The sequence below is a fragment of the Aythya marila genome (genome assembly GCF_965140915.1).
Source record: "Aythya marila genome assembly, chromosome: 16".
In the NCBI taxonomy this organism is placed as follows: Eukaryota; Metazoa; Chordata; class Aves; order Anseriformes; family Anatidae; genus Aythya; species Aythya marila.
Genome location: NC_139057.1, coordinates 3,590,937 through 3,603,227, shown reverse-complemented (window position 1 = coordinate 3,603,227; position 12,291 = coordinate 3,590,937). Strand labels below are relative to the sequence as shown.

Here is a 12,291-nt window from a genome sequence, read left to right as displayed (position 1 = left end):
GAAAACTGTTCCATGCCCCAGCTGTCCAGTGTTACAGCACCACCACAAAAGCCCACCCCATGCTCATGCTGCTACCTGGGGCTGTTGCAGGAGGATGAGTTTTGCAGCGGGGTCCACAGCTGTGGGAGGCCGAGGTGCAGGCTCCAGCGGGACCCCGGCTGGAACCACGTGGACTGCCTGAGCCAGGGGAACATCAGAGGCAATGGGCAGAGCCTGCCCCCCCTCCAAAATGATTGACTGGGAGAGCTTCATAAACCTTGAGGGAATGCAGGAACTGCTGCAAAAGAAGAAGATGGGATGTTAGGAGAGAGGCTTTGGTGATCCTGGCAGGATAAGCACACCCTATAACACCTTTAGGATTATGAAGGACAGCTGCTGAGGGAGAGCTTTCTACTGGGACCTAAGGCTCTGGGACACAGGTTCAGCAGGAAGGACAGAAATCTTGCAAAGGCTAATCCCTCTGCAATTATTTATTCAGAGCAGTGTTAAGAATTTGGATACATTGAGTGTCCCTTGTTGTATATGAGCAAGCACAGGAAAGCCTGTTCATGACGACAGCTGAGGATCTGCCCCAGGAGGCAACGTGGAGTTTAGGGAAAGGAGCAGCTGCTTGACTTCCAGTCCTTACTCCATCACTGCCTGCTTGGTGGCCATGGGTGAGGAGCTTCACTGCAGCCTCCTACACCAGAGACTTCTTTCTCCAGTGGTAAGAATTTAAGAGGGCTTTTGAGAACAGCCACATTCACACTAAAATCCCGAGGGATTCTGTTACCTGTTGGATGAGAACGTGCCATGGACGCTGATGCAATGCACCTTTGGCTCAACAAATTCCATGGTGAACTGTGCAGCGGGTACAAGGTACACCTTGTGCTGTAGGGCATGAGAAGGAGAGACGCTTGGTTACACAACAGCCTTTGCCACCGTGACTCCACAGCAGCTTTGGAGTCCACATCAGCATACTGAATACCCCCCTCATCAGACATGTTGGCTAATGCACAGCAGGCTGCACCCCTGCTTACTGCCCCTCCTTCCCTGGTACAAGCCCTAAGGTGTTTAGGAGCTCCATATATTTATGGCTTCTTCTATCCTCAGCTAAGCAACCACAAGAACGCCTCCAGGTAAAATGGGAAGAGGCACTGCCACATTGCTCAGAGCTTCCTCTGCAAAGGGCAGCTTCTTCTGACCATCTTCTCCCAAACCCACATCTCATGATCTATTTCACAACACTGCTGAGCACACTCTCCACCTTGGACTGCTCATGACTTGGATGGAGATCTAGTATCCAGCCCAGTTAGGAGCAGAAAGCCCTTCCACGGACTAGGTGCTGCTCCTGCCTCTCCTCCTTGCAACCTGCAAACAGAGCTGCCCTCGCAGGGAGCCTTACCAGGAAGAAGTCAGCCAGATCAGCGATGAACCGAATTGTGGCCTCCGAGGTAAGTTCAAAAGTTGCCAAGCGGCTCTGGGAATCTACAGCAATCCCTCGACAAAGGAAACTGGGAGACAAACACAGATTTTGAGGCCAGCCTTGAGCAGGGTCACAATCTATTTCTTGTCTTGCCAGCTATATGTCCTGAAGGCATTTACACAAAGTCCCTGTAAATCTTTTTTGATGCCTTTTCTGGCAAGTCATAAGAGTGAAGTTTCCCAAGGACAGCCCAGACATTTGTTTCCTATTGCAAAGGTTGCAGTCTGAAATCAGACACTTCTGTTGTAAGGGACAGGGTTTGACCTGCACCATCAGCTCCAATAAACCCACTGTAGGCTGTTCCCTAAATCGGGGCCCCTAACAACGTACCCAGCTGTAAAGGGGAGCAATACATCTCTTGGCAGAGGTACTATAGGACTCCATCGGCACAGGTAGTATTCCAGGGGTACCATGTAGTTCCTAGGGACAGCCAGTCACTAAAACTGTGTCCAGCTAGGCTGAGTTTGGAGGTACACAGCTTAGATACACAAAGCTGCAGCATTCTTTGTTTATGTGATAAAGCAGAAAAAGCTCGACTGAGGGAGTCTGTCCTCACCATGTCACAGGAAGATTGAAACCTTTGTCTCAGAGCTGCCCATACCTGTAGACACATGGGTAGAAGGTGAAGGTGCCCTGCTGCATGGCCAGGTGTGGCGAGCTGACAGCAACACCGACTGTCTGCAAAGCGTTGGTGTTGGCGTACTCCACCAGCAGCACGTATTGTCCGGGCTGAGCAATAGGCAGCGACAACTGGACTTCCACCTGGAGGACAGAGAGACAATTGAAGGGGGTCTCCCGTCCCACGCCCCATAGCGAGTGCATGCAGGGTGCCTGTGCTGCAAACCAGCCTCCTCTGCACAGCCCATGCACAAGCTGGAGTTTGCACCTCTCGTGGGAGGAGATATGTCCCAGCACTCATTTGTGGTATTTCAAGTGATCCTGATTCCAAAGGTGTTCAAAGCTTTACTCCTCAAATCGATCTCCCTCTGCCCCTGTGGAGCAGTTACTGCTCAGTGAATCAGGACAGGATAACCCATATTCAAAGGCACGTGCTGCTTGTTTGCTCAGAGAGATTTGTTCCAGATTTACACCTTGAGGTTTGTCTTTCTGTGTTCTTTGGGCTGCAGAGTATCATCACTCTGCTACCTGCAAGCTGTAGTCTCTCAGAGAACACTCTGGGGGTACAAGGAGAGACTGAGGGGACGAAGTGACCACAGTACGTGTGCAAGGAGTGGAACAGAAGTGCTACTCACATCGTTGCCGCTGCATGTCGCCATCCAGGGGTGGAAAAGCGTGAGCTGCTCTGTGGGACACGCTCTGGGTAAGCGGTTATCCAGCCTGCACACCGCGTCCACCCCGGACACAGCAGGGAAGCCGTCCACAGACAGGTACTTATACAAGAGGCAGCTAAAAGCATTGAGAAAGAATTTGGGAAGTACTGCTGTTAGATCAAAGTTGTAAGAGTCAAGAGCACCCGTGTGACAGGATCCCAGCCAGGTCTGAAGAAGGCTTTAGTTCAACATGAGGGCTCCAGCGCCCAAAGGAGCACCTCGGGGTAGTGTGGAGCAAGACAGGGTGTATTATAGGGCCACCAAGGGCAGTAACAACAAAAAGCTTCTCCCCTTGCAATGTTCTTTATACTGATGATCACTGCAACTAGCGGAGGGGACAACTAATGTCCAGAATCCAAGCAGCCTTCCTGCCAACATGGACAGAGAGGTCCTGGGCACTGGGAACACATTCCAGCATAGCAAAGGGGCTATGGTCTTATCAATCACGGCAAGATGTTATCAACCATGGCAAGTACTCCACAAAGCAGTTTTACTGCATTCAGGCCCTCACAGAACGTGGACTGTGTGTATTTCTTGACCTCATGCCAAGAGGAGCCAGAGAGTAGATCTCACACAGCACAAAGACGTGGGGACTCTTACTTCTGGGTAGCTTGTTCTGGGGCTGGCTGGTATGTACATGGCTCCGTGACCTTTAGCTGCAGGATTGGAGCTTCATAGTATGAGCTGGGCAGCAAAACCAGATAGTCCTAGGAGGAGAAATAGGAGAGTTAGTTCTATTTGGGACACCTGCCCCCGGGGAGCTGCTGAAGCTCCCCGTGGTGGACGGAGTGCAGGGACTGGCCCTTACCAGCAGCACACCCTCTGCTTCAACAACCAGAGACCAGGTGTTGGGGTTGAGTACGAATGGCTCCCCAAAGCTGTTCTGGGGGACGGTGACAAAGGCTGGCTCTGTGCTGGGTGCAAAGACAATCTGCTTGGTCTGCTCTGTACCTGGAGTGGGAGGGACAAGAGGCTGTGAAGGCATCGGGGAGGAGATGGGAAGCCTGGGGCTGCAAATCAGAGGGTATGCTGAGGGGAGCGGCTCTGTAATGCAGCAGGGAGTCCTGGGCTCCTGCTCTTTTGGTGCTGCTGTAGCAGAGGCACCACAACCCCACACCAACCCGTAACAGAGGCATCCACTCTAAATCTACTCAGTAGCTTAATGGGAGAAAAAAAATGATCTCTGCAATCCTTGATGATAATCCACGGCTCTCACAGTGTGCTCTGCCTCCCTGGACTGCAAAGCACAGAGTACTGCATCCCAAAGAGCAGTTTGGCTGCTAGAGAAGGAAGTCCTCTGTGAAGAGTTTATTCTGAGACAGACAAAAAGAATTGCCCAGGTACACTTTTCCTTAGGGGTATTCTCACCCCAGCTCCATGGGCAAGATACCTGCCTTCTGGCAAACTCTCAGCCCCTCAGTCTGTGCTCCTTTCTTGCCAGCAATAAACTCTCTGTGCTTGAGATTTAGACATTGATTTTAACTGACAGGACAGAAGAGATTTTAGTCCTGATCCTGCTGCAGTTGAACAGCTCCATGGCTCAGCTGACACATTTCTCTAACCTTTGAATTCGTTAACTTTGGATGCAAAAACGAAAACAGCACCTAGGAGCAGACTGCCTGCCTGTTTACAGTCTCAGGAGGGTTTTGAAGCACACGATTAAGAAGGATTCACTGAGTGTGGCTGCCAGGGGAGCAGATGAGATGAAGAAGTGGAGAATGTCACACTGACAACCCTAGTATGGTACACGGGCATCAAGGCATAGTGCAGAGGGTCAGAAGCTATAGCAAGGACTTGTGCTGCTGCTGGGGTAAGGCAGTCTCTTCTCCTGTGTGCTAGGTCTGCAACACGCCTGGCACCAGCTGAGGCCAAGCCCTCACTTTCTCAGATGGGAAGCAAAGGTGAGGACGCAAGGAACGAAGACATTTCCCTCAACAGGCAACGGGGCAGATTTCCTGAGCAGCTGCAGTGTGACATCCCTTTGACTGGATGCACAACTCAAACTGAGAGGGGTTGTGGAGGCGGGGCAGGACAAATTGGTCAGTAGATTATATACCTGGAAAAGGCTTCCCTGTTTGCAAGCCACGTCTTCTCACTTATCTTCTTCACGCAGGGAGAGAGAGAATGGTTCAATCTGTCCTTTCAGTTTCTTTCCAAGTCACTTGTCCTTTACCATCAGAAGCCCATTCTACCCAGGCAGTGTTTCTGGAGCCAGTTTGGCCTACCAAGGAAGCTGCCCCCCTAGATATCATTGCTGCTGTATTGGTCAGGCAGTTTGCCTTCAACACTACAAAAATCAAGTGTTGCCTTTGAGCAAAGAGGGAAACCCATCATAAGGCAAATGAGCTCTGCTGCTGGATAGAAAAGATTAAATACTTCCAGACCTTTGGTCAGATCCTGAAGCATGAGTGTGGCTCATGCTTCTCTGGGCTTTCTGCTGTGTAGTATGGCTATAAAAATAAACAGCTTTTTTTTTTTTCCCTCAAGAAAAGGTAGAAAAATAATATCTTGGCATTTCAAACCTTGCATATGATATCAAAGGCAAAACATCTTCTATGTCAATTTAAGACAGACGACAGAACTTCACACTGATACATTAGTTAGCTGATCTCAACAGCGTTGTACAGCAGGACAATGTCAACGCAGAGTTGTTAGAGTGGTAAAAATAATCAGCCAGCTGTGTCCTAAGGCACTTGCATGGCTTCAGCTCTGTCCCCGTGCCATCTTGCTCACACTGATTCCCAGAATAATCGATTCCCAGGTCTCTAGGCTTGTTCAGCCATCTTTTGGTGTCTCGTCTTCCCCTCCAGCAGCTCATGTCTTGGCAAGAAACTAACTACCTGAGTGCATTGCCTTTATAACACACGCAATTCCAAGTCACTTCCAAAGCTTGCACTCTACAAAGCCAGCAGCCTGGCTTGAGAGAAGCACAAGGCAAGGACAGGCCTGCCACATGAGGGCATCTCTGAAATAAAACCATGTCCTGCAGCCAAAGTTTGGATCCAACTCCCAGCATTTGGCCCAGCATTTGGAAACTCAGCTCAGTTCTGCCTGGGGCACTGAGGCGATTCTGACCCTTGCTGGAGAGACTGCACCTAGCTGTACAGCAGCCTTACCCAACAACAGCCTGGCTGACAACAGTCCTCAATGCACAGCCCCAGGACTGGGACCAGCCTGCCACTGCTTTGTTAAATAAGGGGGGCTGCAGGCTGAAATCAGCCTGAATTGGAAAGGCAGGACTAATGGGATAAAGCCGTATGGAAGTGTCTTCTGGAAAGGATGATGCAGAAGGTTGCCTGGGATGGGGAGGAGGTGGCGATGGTGCAGGGGAGCAGGGCAGTCTGGGATCCTTACCTCTCCTTCGTGGCTGATAAGCTGTAATTTTGCCATACACAGTGGCCCCTCCTGAATTAATATACCTCAGGATGACATGGAACAGATAGAGCTCTGCCTCCTTCACGTCTACAGTGACTCTGATTTTATTCTGCAAAAAGCAAAAAAGCACATGGGGCACACGTCACTGGGAGGCCAGCTCCTGGCCGCTCACCCACGCTGCGGGAGAGCCTGACCCGCCTGCCTGCCTGCCTGCCTGCCTGCCTCGCTTCCCCCTCCCTTGCTACCCCAGGGCACAGCACTGGCCGGCCGTCTGGGATGGGGACGCTTGGGATGGGCACACCTGGGACAGGAGAAGGGGCGGAGGAGTAGTGTCGCAGTGTGGGATGCTCTGAGTTAGGCTAGAAGCGAAAAATGCACTTACAGTTGTCACAAACATTAAACTTTCCTTCCTCAACGACCGAGACCCTCCCTTCCACACTGGCGGGCCCCCGGCTGACGTAGCGGAAGACGAGGCGGAAGAGGTCGGGGGAAGTCACATTGAGGGTCACCACTACCTTGGGCTGGTGGAGAGAGAAAGGGGAGAGAAGCAGAGCACACCTTCAATTACCTCCACCGCCGACAGCCACCAGCCTAAGCGCAGCCGCTCGGCTCACTGCTCCCAAAGCGACATGCCACAGCGCAAGGAGAAGACAAGCACATCGGCCCTGCCTCGCCACGCTGTCCCTTCCAGGGCCACCCACGGAGGGAACAAACTGCTTTCAGGAGTTGGGTGGAGAGGCTCCAACCCCACGGGGAAGATTCTCTGGCACAGCGGGGTCATTCGGCTATCCTGGGGCACGCGCCGTGCCAGAGGAGAGGTTTTAAGAAGTTGTTTTTCTTATCTGTGTGTTGCTTCTGGGCTTTGTGACATAACCAGCTGGCAGGGACCAAACACTGAAGCTCCTGTGCTTACAGGTCTCTGCCCAGATGCCTACAGAGAAGGCTACAAATGGAGCTGGTGCCTCATCCCCAGAAACCCGCAGCGCTACGAACTAGTGGTGCCAAGGGAATGTGCCACTGAGGGACGTGTCAGCCCTCCGCCTGTCTGGACACTGTTTGGGAAGGTACCAGCTAAGTAGATGCTTCATCCTACTCATTTTAAAGAGATCTAAGCACCTGCTTAAATACCCTTCTGCCTAAAGAGCAAAGCAGGGGCTATGCCTGGGGAGACTCCCTGAAGCTCCAGTGACACACCTTCTCCCCACTGGAGAGCAAACTGGAAGGACCTTGCAAAGAGCAAACTACAGGAGAGACCTGCCAGCAGAAAGCCATGAGCTTGACCTTCTGCCAAGGCCTATTTCTATCTCATTGCCAACGCTGGATGTAAAACAAAGCCACGAGCTTGAGCATGAGCTTCATACTTAAACCTTAAGGCTAGGGTTTTCTCAAGGCAGCCTACAGCAGTTTGTTGCCTAGCTCTCATGTACAAATTCAACGGGAAATGGCTCATTTTTGTCCCCTCTGTTATTTCACTTAAGCATGTAAAAAGCCAAGAAAACTGAAAGTAAATGCACCAGAATAAGGAACATCTTACATGGGACAAGACTGTCAGAGAATCACTGCCCTGCACCCCATCCCCAAACACGCACACAGGTGATGCTTCTGCACGTGCCATGCAGAAGAAGAATCCACCCAAGGAAAAAAAAAAATAAAAGAAGGGTCAACAGATGAAATAGCTTCATCTGTGGGGCTCAGACAACTCCCGGTTAGTGTAAACCATCATTATGGCAAACCATCTATCAGCAAGAGCAGAGGCAGACCAGTAACAAGAGATCCAAGCCAGACATGGCAGCAAAGAGGGATCTAATTTATTTTTGGAAAAGGGAGAGAAGGTTATGCAGAGAGATGCAGGAAAGAGCAGAGTCAGATGAAATAGCCACAAGGAAACCCAGATACAGTGTTTACAGACATCCCTGTAAGTAATCACCAAGCTACCACCTTTATCTAACCGGATTAGGATGTCAGGGGACTCCCAATTTAGGATCTTTCCCCTCATCAGTCTATGCTGTCCCTAGCACTACAGGAAATATCTGCACAAACAGGCTATATATATTCCCTGTGCTGTTTATGTTGGCTGTCATGTGACTTTGGGGGTTTGAGAAGCACTTGGGGTAAAAGATGTGTGCCAAAAGCACATCAGCTCTCCATACCAGCCACATCCTCCGCAGTGGGAGCTGGGCTGGGCCGGAGGCAGCAGGCGTACCTGGATGGAGGACATCTGGGCGTATCCTCGCCAGCTGAACCCCTCAAACTCCAGGGGGTTGTAGCCGAAGCGCACGGCCCGGCCGGCTGGCGTGGTCCCTTCCTCCAGCTCAAATTTCAGGTGGTGAAGGTCAGGGAAATAATGGTCCCGGGCAGGTCTGCGGAAGAGAAGGAGCACCGTTACCTAGTTATCTGGAAGGAAAGGCTCCTGACCCGCTCACCAACGTTCCCTTGAGCCTTTTGAGGTGTTAGATGTTAGTGACGGACCCTTCTGCATGCCACCCCTGCGGGCAGGAGGACAGCTCTACCATGCACGCGGCTGATGTGGCAGCAGCCCGGAGGGTCAGGTCCCCATCCCAGTGGTGGCAGAGGCCACCAGCTCCGAGACAGCGAACGAGAGGCCGGGCACCCTGAGGTGCTAGCAGCTTACTGAGCGCAGGTGGGGCCGCGTGTGCTCTGACGGCAGCGACAGGCTCCGCTCCGCTCCTCGCAGGATGGCCCCAGGGACCCGCCAACGTCGCAGCGGCAGCCTGTGGGCAGGAAGCGCCTGTTTACATTCCCCCCGTGCTAACGAGCTCCTGGTCCCTAATCAAAGGCGCGCCCCAGCGGGTGGGGAGGCTGGGGCCACTATTTTTATTCCATTGTATCCGTTTTCATATTGGCCCCGGCCCCACTTGGACCAGCTCCTCTTCCACCTCAGCGCCGAGCTATTTCCAGACGGCTGCGGGAGTAACAAGGTCTGCAAACCCTCACGGCCGGGTGCCGCAGCCCTGCCGCCAGCAGCAGCCTCGCTCCCTCTTCCCAGCCCTTCCGGGACCGTGTGGGGCCAGCCGACAGCGGCCGGATCTCCTCCTTCCTCTCTTCCCATGGGCACCATGGAGAGCAGCCAACCCCACGTCCACCTGCTCCCGGCAGGAGGAAGATGGGGTGCAGCTGCAAGGACGCGAGCGATGGTTTCAGCACACCAGTTTCTGAGGCAAGCAGCACCCAGAGGTGCCTTCCTGGCCTTTCGTTCCCCAGCGTGATGGACATTTGTCCTTTGTCCACTAGCATCTACCCAGTTGGGTCTCCAGATACACAGCAAGATCCAACACCTGCTCTGGACCATGGTTTGTTCCAAAGCAGGAGGTGGGACATGCCCTGCTCCTTTCCTCCGAGGCCACCAGTCAAGGGGTTATGTGCAGACACATGTTTTAGGGCCAGCTTTTGTGCCCTCCCCCCTTCACCTGACACACCAGAAGGGGACTCACCTTGGCAGCCAAAGTAATTTGCATTCTCCATGCTGAAGTAGCCGTCCTTGCACGTTGAGCAGAACTGGCCACAGGTGTTTGGTTTGCAGAAACACTGCCCGTCGCCCTAGGAGAGAGCAGGCAGAAAGAAGAGCTTGTTCCCTCCCGCTGCTTGTCATGGCTGAGCCATCCCTCAGCTATTTGGGTCCTCGTCTGGGATACTGGAGGAGCATTTTGAGTTTCATGCTTCCTGTGCGTGGGTGGGCCAGATAAGTGCAATTACCCAAAAATGCAGGCAAACAAAAAACCAGGCATCCTGGGCCAGACACAGAAATATTTAGGTGCCTAATTTATGACAGGTCTTAATCCTATGTTCTCATGCAAGCACAGATTGTGGTGCAACCTTTGAGAGCTCAGCGTCAGGACAGGCTTCTCCAGCAGCAGCTGCTGGAGACAGAGACAAAACGTTCCCAGCACAGCACAGACTGGGAGGTGCCCAGAGGCAGAGAGGAGCAAACTCACCTGCTGGCACTCTGCGATTCCGCTGATGGTGCCCTTGGTATCACACTTGCAGCCTGGAGAGGGGGAGATGAACAAGAAAGCCAAGAAAAGCAATCAGCACCTGAGGAGAAGCCTGACGGGTGACAGTCCCCAGCACATCAGAGGACACCGACTAGGACAAGAGGAGCTGGGAACTGGGCGAGCAGGGGGTAGCGCTGCACAAGGGCTCCCTTGTCATTTTGGGGCAGTTACTGTTGCAGACACAGCTGTGGAAGACACTCAACTTTTCTGCACAGCAGGCCATGAAAACCTAAGTGTGCAATGTCTGCAGGGAGGGCTGAGAGTGGCACAACTCACTGCACGAGCCCTGCGTTCTGTACCAAGCAGAAAGATTTGGGCTCTAACCTCTCCCCCTCCCCAGACACCTCTACCTTTGACCTGTGTCTCACTGGGAAAAAGGAAGGAAAGGTATCACATCTATCCAGCAGTGATGATCCCCACAGGCTTAGGTGTGGGTCTTGCACCATTACAGCACGGAAGGGGCTTTTTGAGGCCATTTCCTTACTCGTGCAGCCGTAGGGATTCTCCGGGGTCAGGTTCCAGTACAAGGGCTTGCATCTGTCACAAGCTGGGCCTTCAACGTACGCCCGACATGCACAGGAGCCCTGGAGAAAGGGAGGAGGAGAAAGGAGCAGGTGAGAACTCGCAGTACAGTGGCTGGGCGTGGTGTCTGCTACCCTTGAGTGGACAATGGCTGTTTTGAGCACTGTGCTTAAGGAAGGATTCATCCCAAAGTGAGAAAAAGGGGATCAAGCGAAAAAATGACCCGAGCTGCTGGCAGGTTCGTTTGGTACTCACCAGGGCCAGTGAGGGATCTGCAGTCACCAACCCCGCAGGGTTACAGGAACCCACTAGAAAAGAGAGGCACAAGGAGGGATTGATAAAGAGACAGCTCACACCCTGGCTGCTCCTCGAGGTGGTTATTTCTTCCTGACGCAGCTGCTGGGGAGCGACATGCCCATTTCCCAGCACCACACCACGTCCCAGAGCAGAATCCCTGCCCCAGGGAGGAGAAGGGGGCTACCTTCACAGTGTGGAAATCCATAGGCGCCCGGCACGCAGCTATCGCAGCGCAGTCCCGTCACTTTGGGCCGGCAGCTGCACTGCCCTGTTTCCTGGTCACACGTGCTGTGCAGAGAGCCCTCCCTGGAGCACTGACAAGCTGCAAAAGAGGAGAAAGCAACTGCTGGGCCTGCAGGGCACAAAGGCTCCTGCCTTCAAGGCTTCCCACCAGCAGCCTCTTTTGTCTGCCTGACCTTCACCCAAGCAGTCAAAAGCACAGGTTATAAATAACAGACTCGTTCTTTGATTTAGTTTTAAAAAAAGGTAAGAAAAACAATGCTTTTCACATTTTTATCACAGCCTTTCATCTATAGTGAGGTGTTATTTCGGTGCTGGGAGGAGTTCTGGTTAAAGAAAAGGGGACTGCATGATCTCACCCCCAAAAGGTCAGCAACCAGTGAAAGATCAGACCCTACAGAAGCCTAGGCTCCTAAGAGCAGCGTTCAGCCATCAGTGTCTGCCCTGGGGCTGTTGAGGACAGGCAGCAGGTCTGCAGCACCAGACACAGCCGTGGCACTGCCAGCAGCTGAGGGCAAGGCAGGGCAGTGGCTCTGCAGCTTCCTGTATAACCCAACCTGCCTGCTGCGAGTGCACGGAGAGATCCTGCGGCCCTATCGCATGAAAGGTCAGCAAGCTGTCGGGCAGCTCTTGGGAGCTCCTCAAATCCCTGCTCTGATGTCAAGGGGGGAGGTTTTAAGCTGACGCCTTGGACTGGCACAGCAAAACACTGTTAATTAAGCTACAGATTAAAAAACAAACAAACAAAAACATGTTCTTCTCCTCTTTCCTTGCCGTGACTCCTCTACAGCTCTGCTATCTGGATATTGCTGTAGGATATTAAAAAAAAAAAAGACTACTGAATTCCTGCGAGACCATTTCATCCATGTCTCCAGCCTCTTCAAAGGCATACTGCCGGCATCAGCATTTGCTAGGAGTGCTCTGCCAGCTGGCCGTGGCTCAGGCATCCACATTTAGTATGGTGCAAGAGGGTGATGATGCTCTTTTGTTGCTTCAGGGAAACTGTATCACAGATTATTTTTTAATGAGCAGTAAATTCTTGCCGGGA

At 52.5% G+C, this 12,291-nt stretch overlaps 2 protein-coding genes across 6 annotated transcripts in view; both read right to left on the bottom strand.

Annotated features, from left to right (window-relative positions):
* The window catches only part of LOC309884339 (laminin subunit alpha-5-like), a 32,419-nt gene extending 21,672 nt beyond the window's left edge, over nt 1–10,747 (bottom strand). For 2 of the 5 annotated variants that reach the window (XM_082773201.1, XM_082773203.1), the window contains exons 1-13: nt 10,669–10,747; nt 10,125–10,177; nt 9,624–9,729; nt 8,804–8,903; nt 8,375–8,531; nt 6,554–6,692; nt 3,605–3,747; nt 3,397–3,503; nt 2,719–2,872; nt 2,067–2,227; nt 1,385–1,493; nt 773–870; nt 76–277 (exon numbers count right to left, since the gene is read on the bottom strand). In XM_082773201.1, the coding sequence (XP_082629327.1) occupies nt 76–277; nt 773–870; nt 1,385–1,493; nt 2,067–2,227; nt 2,719–2,872; nt 3,397–3,503; nt 3,605–3,747; nt 6,554–6,692; nt 8,375–8,531; nt 8,804–8,903; nt 9,624–9,654 (1,401 nt within the window). In that variant the 5' untranslated portion in view covers nt 9,655–9,729; nt 10,125–10,177; nt 10,669–10,747. Of the gene's footprint in view, nt 1–75; nt 278–772; nt 871–1,384; nt 1,494–2,066; nt 2,228–2,718; nt 2,873–3,396; nt 3,504–3,604; nt 3,748–6,150; nt 6,281–6,553; nt 6,693–8,374; nt 8,532–8,803; nt 8,904–9,623; nt 9,730–10,124; nt 10,178–10,668 lie in introns of those variants that run through there. The other 3 variants (XM_082773202.1, XM_082773204.1, XM_082773205.1) reach the window with 3 other exon arrangements.
* LOC309884430 (laminin subunit alpha-5-like) overlaps nt 9,948–12,291 on the bottom strand; it is a gene marked incomplete at both ends in the record, with an annotated part of 52,285 nt that continues 49,941 nt past the window's right edge. Inside the window, 5 exons of the mRNA XM_082773384.1 lie at nt 9,948–10,049; nt 10,125–10,177; nt 10,669–10,768; nt 10,962–11,014; nt 11,188–11,325. Coding sequence (XP_082629510.1) covers nt 9,948–10,049; nt 10,125–10,177; nt 10,669–10,768; nt 10,962–11,014; nt 11,188–11,325 — 446 coding nt within the window. The remainder of the gene's footprint in view (nt 10,050–10,124; nt 10,178–10,668; nt 10,769–10,961; nt 11,015–11,187; nt 11,326–12,291) is intronic.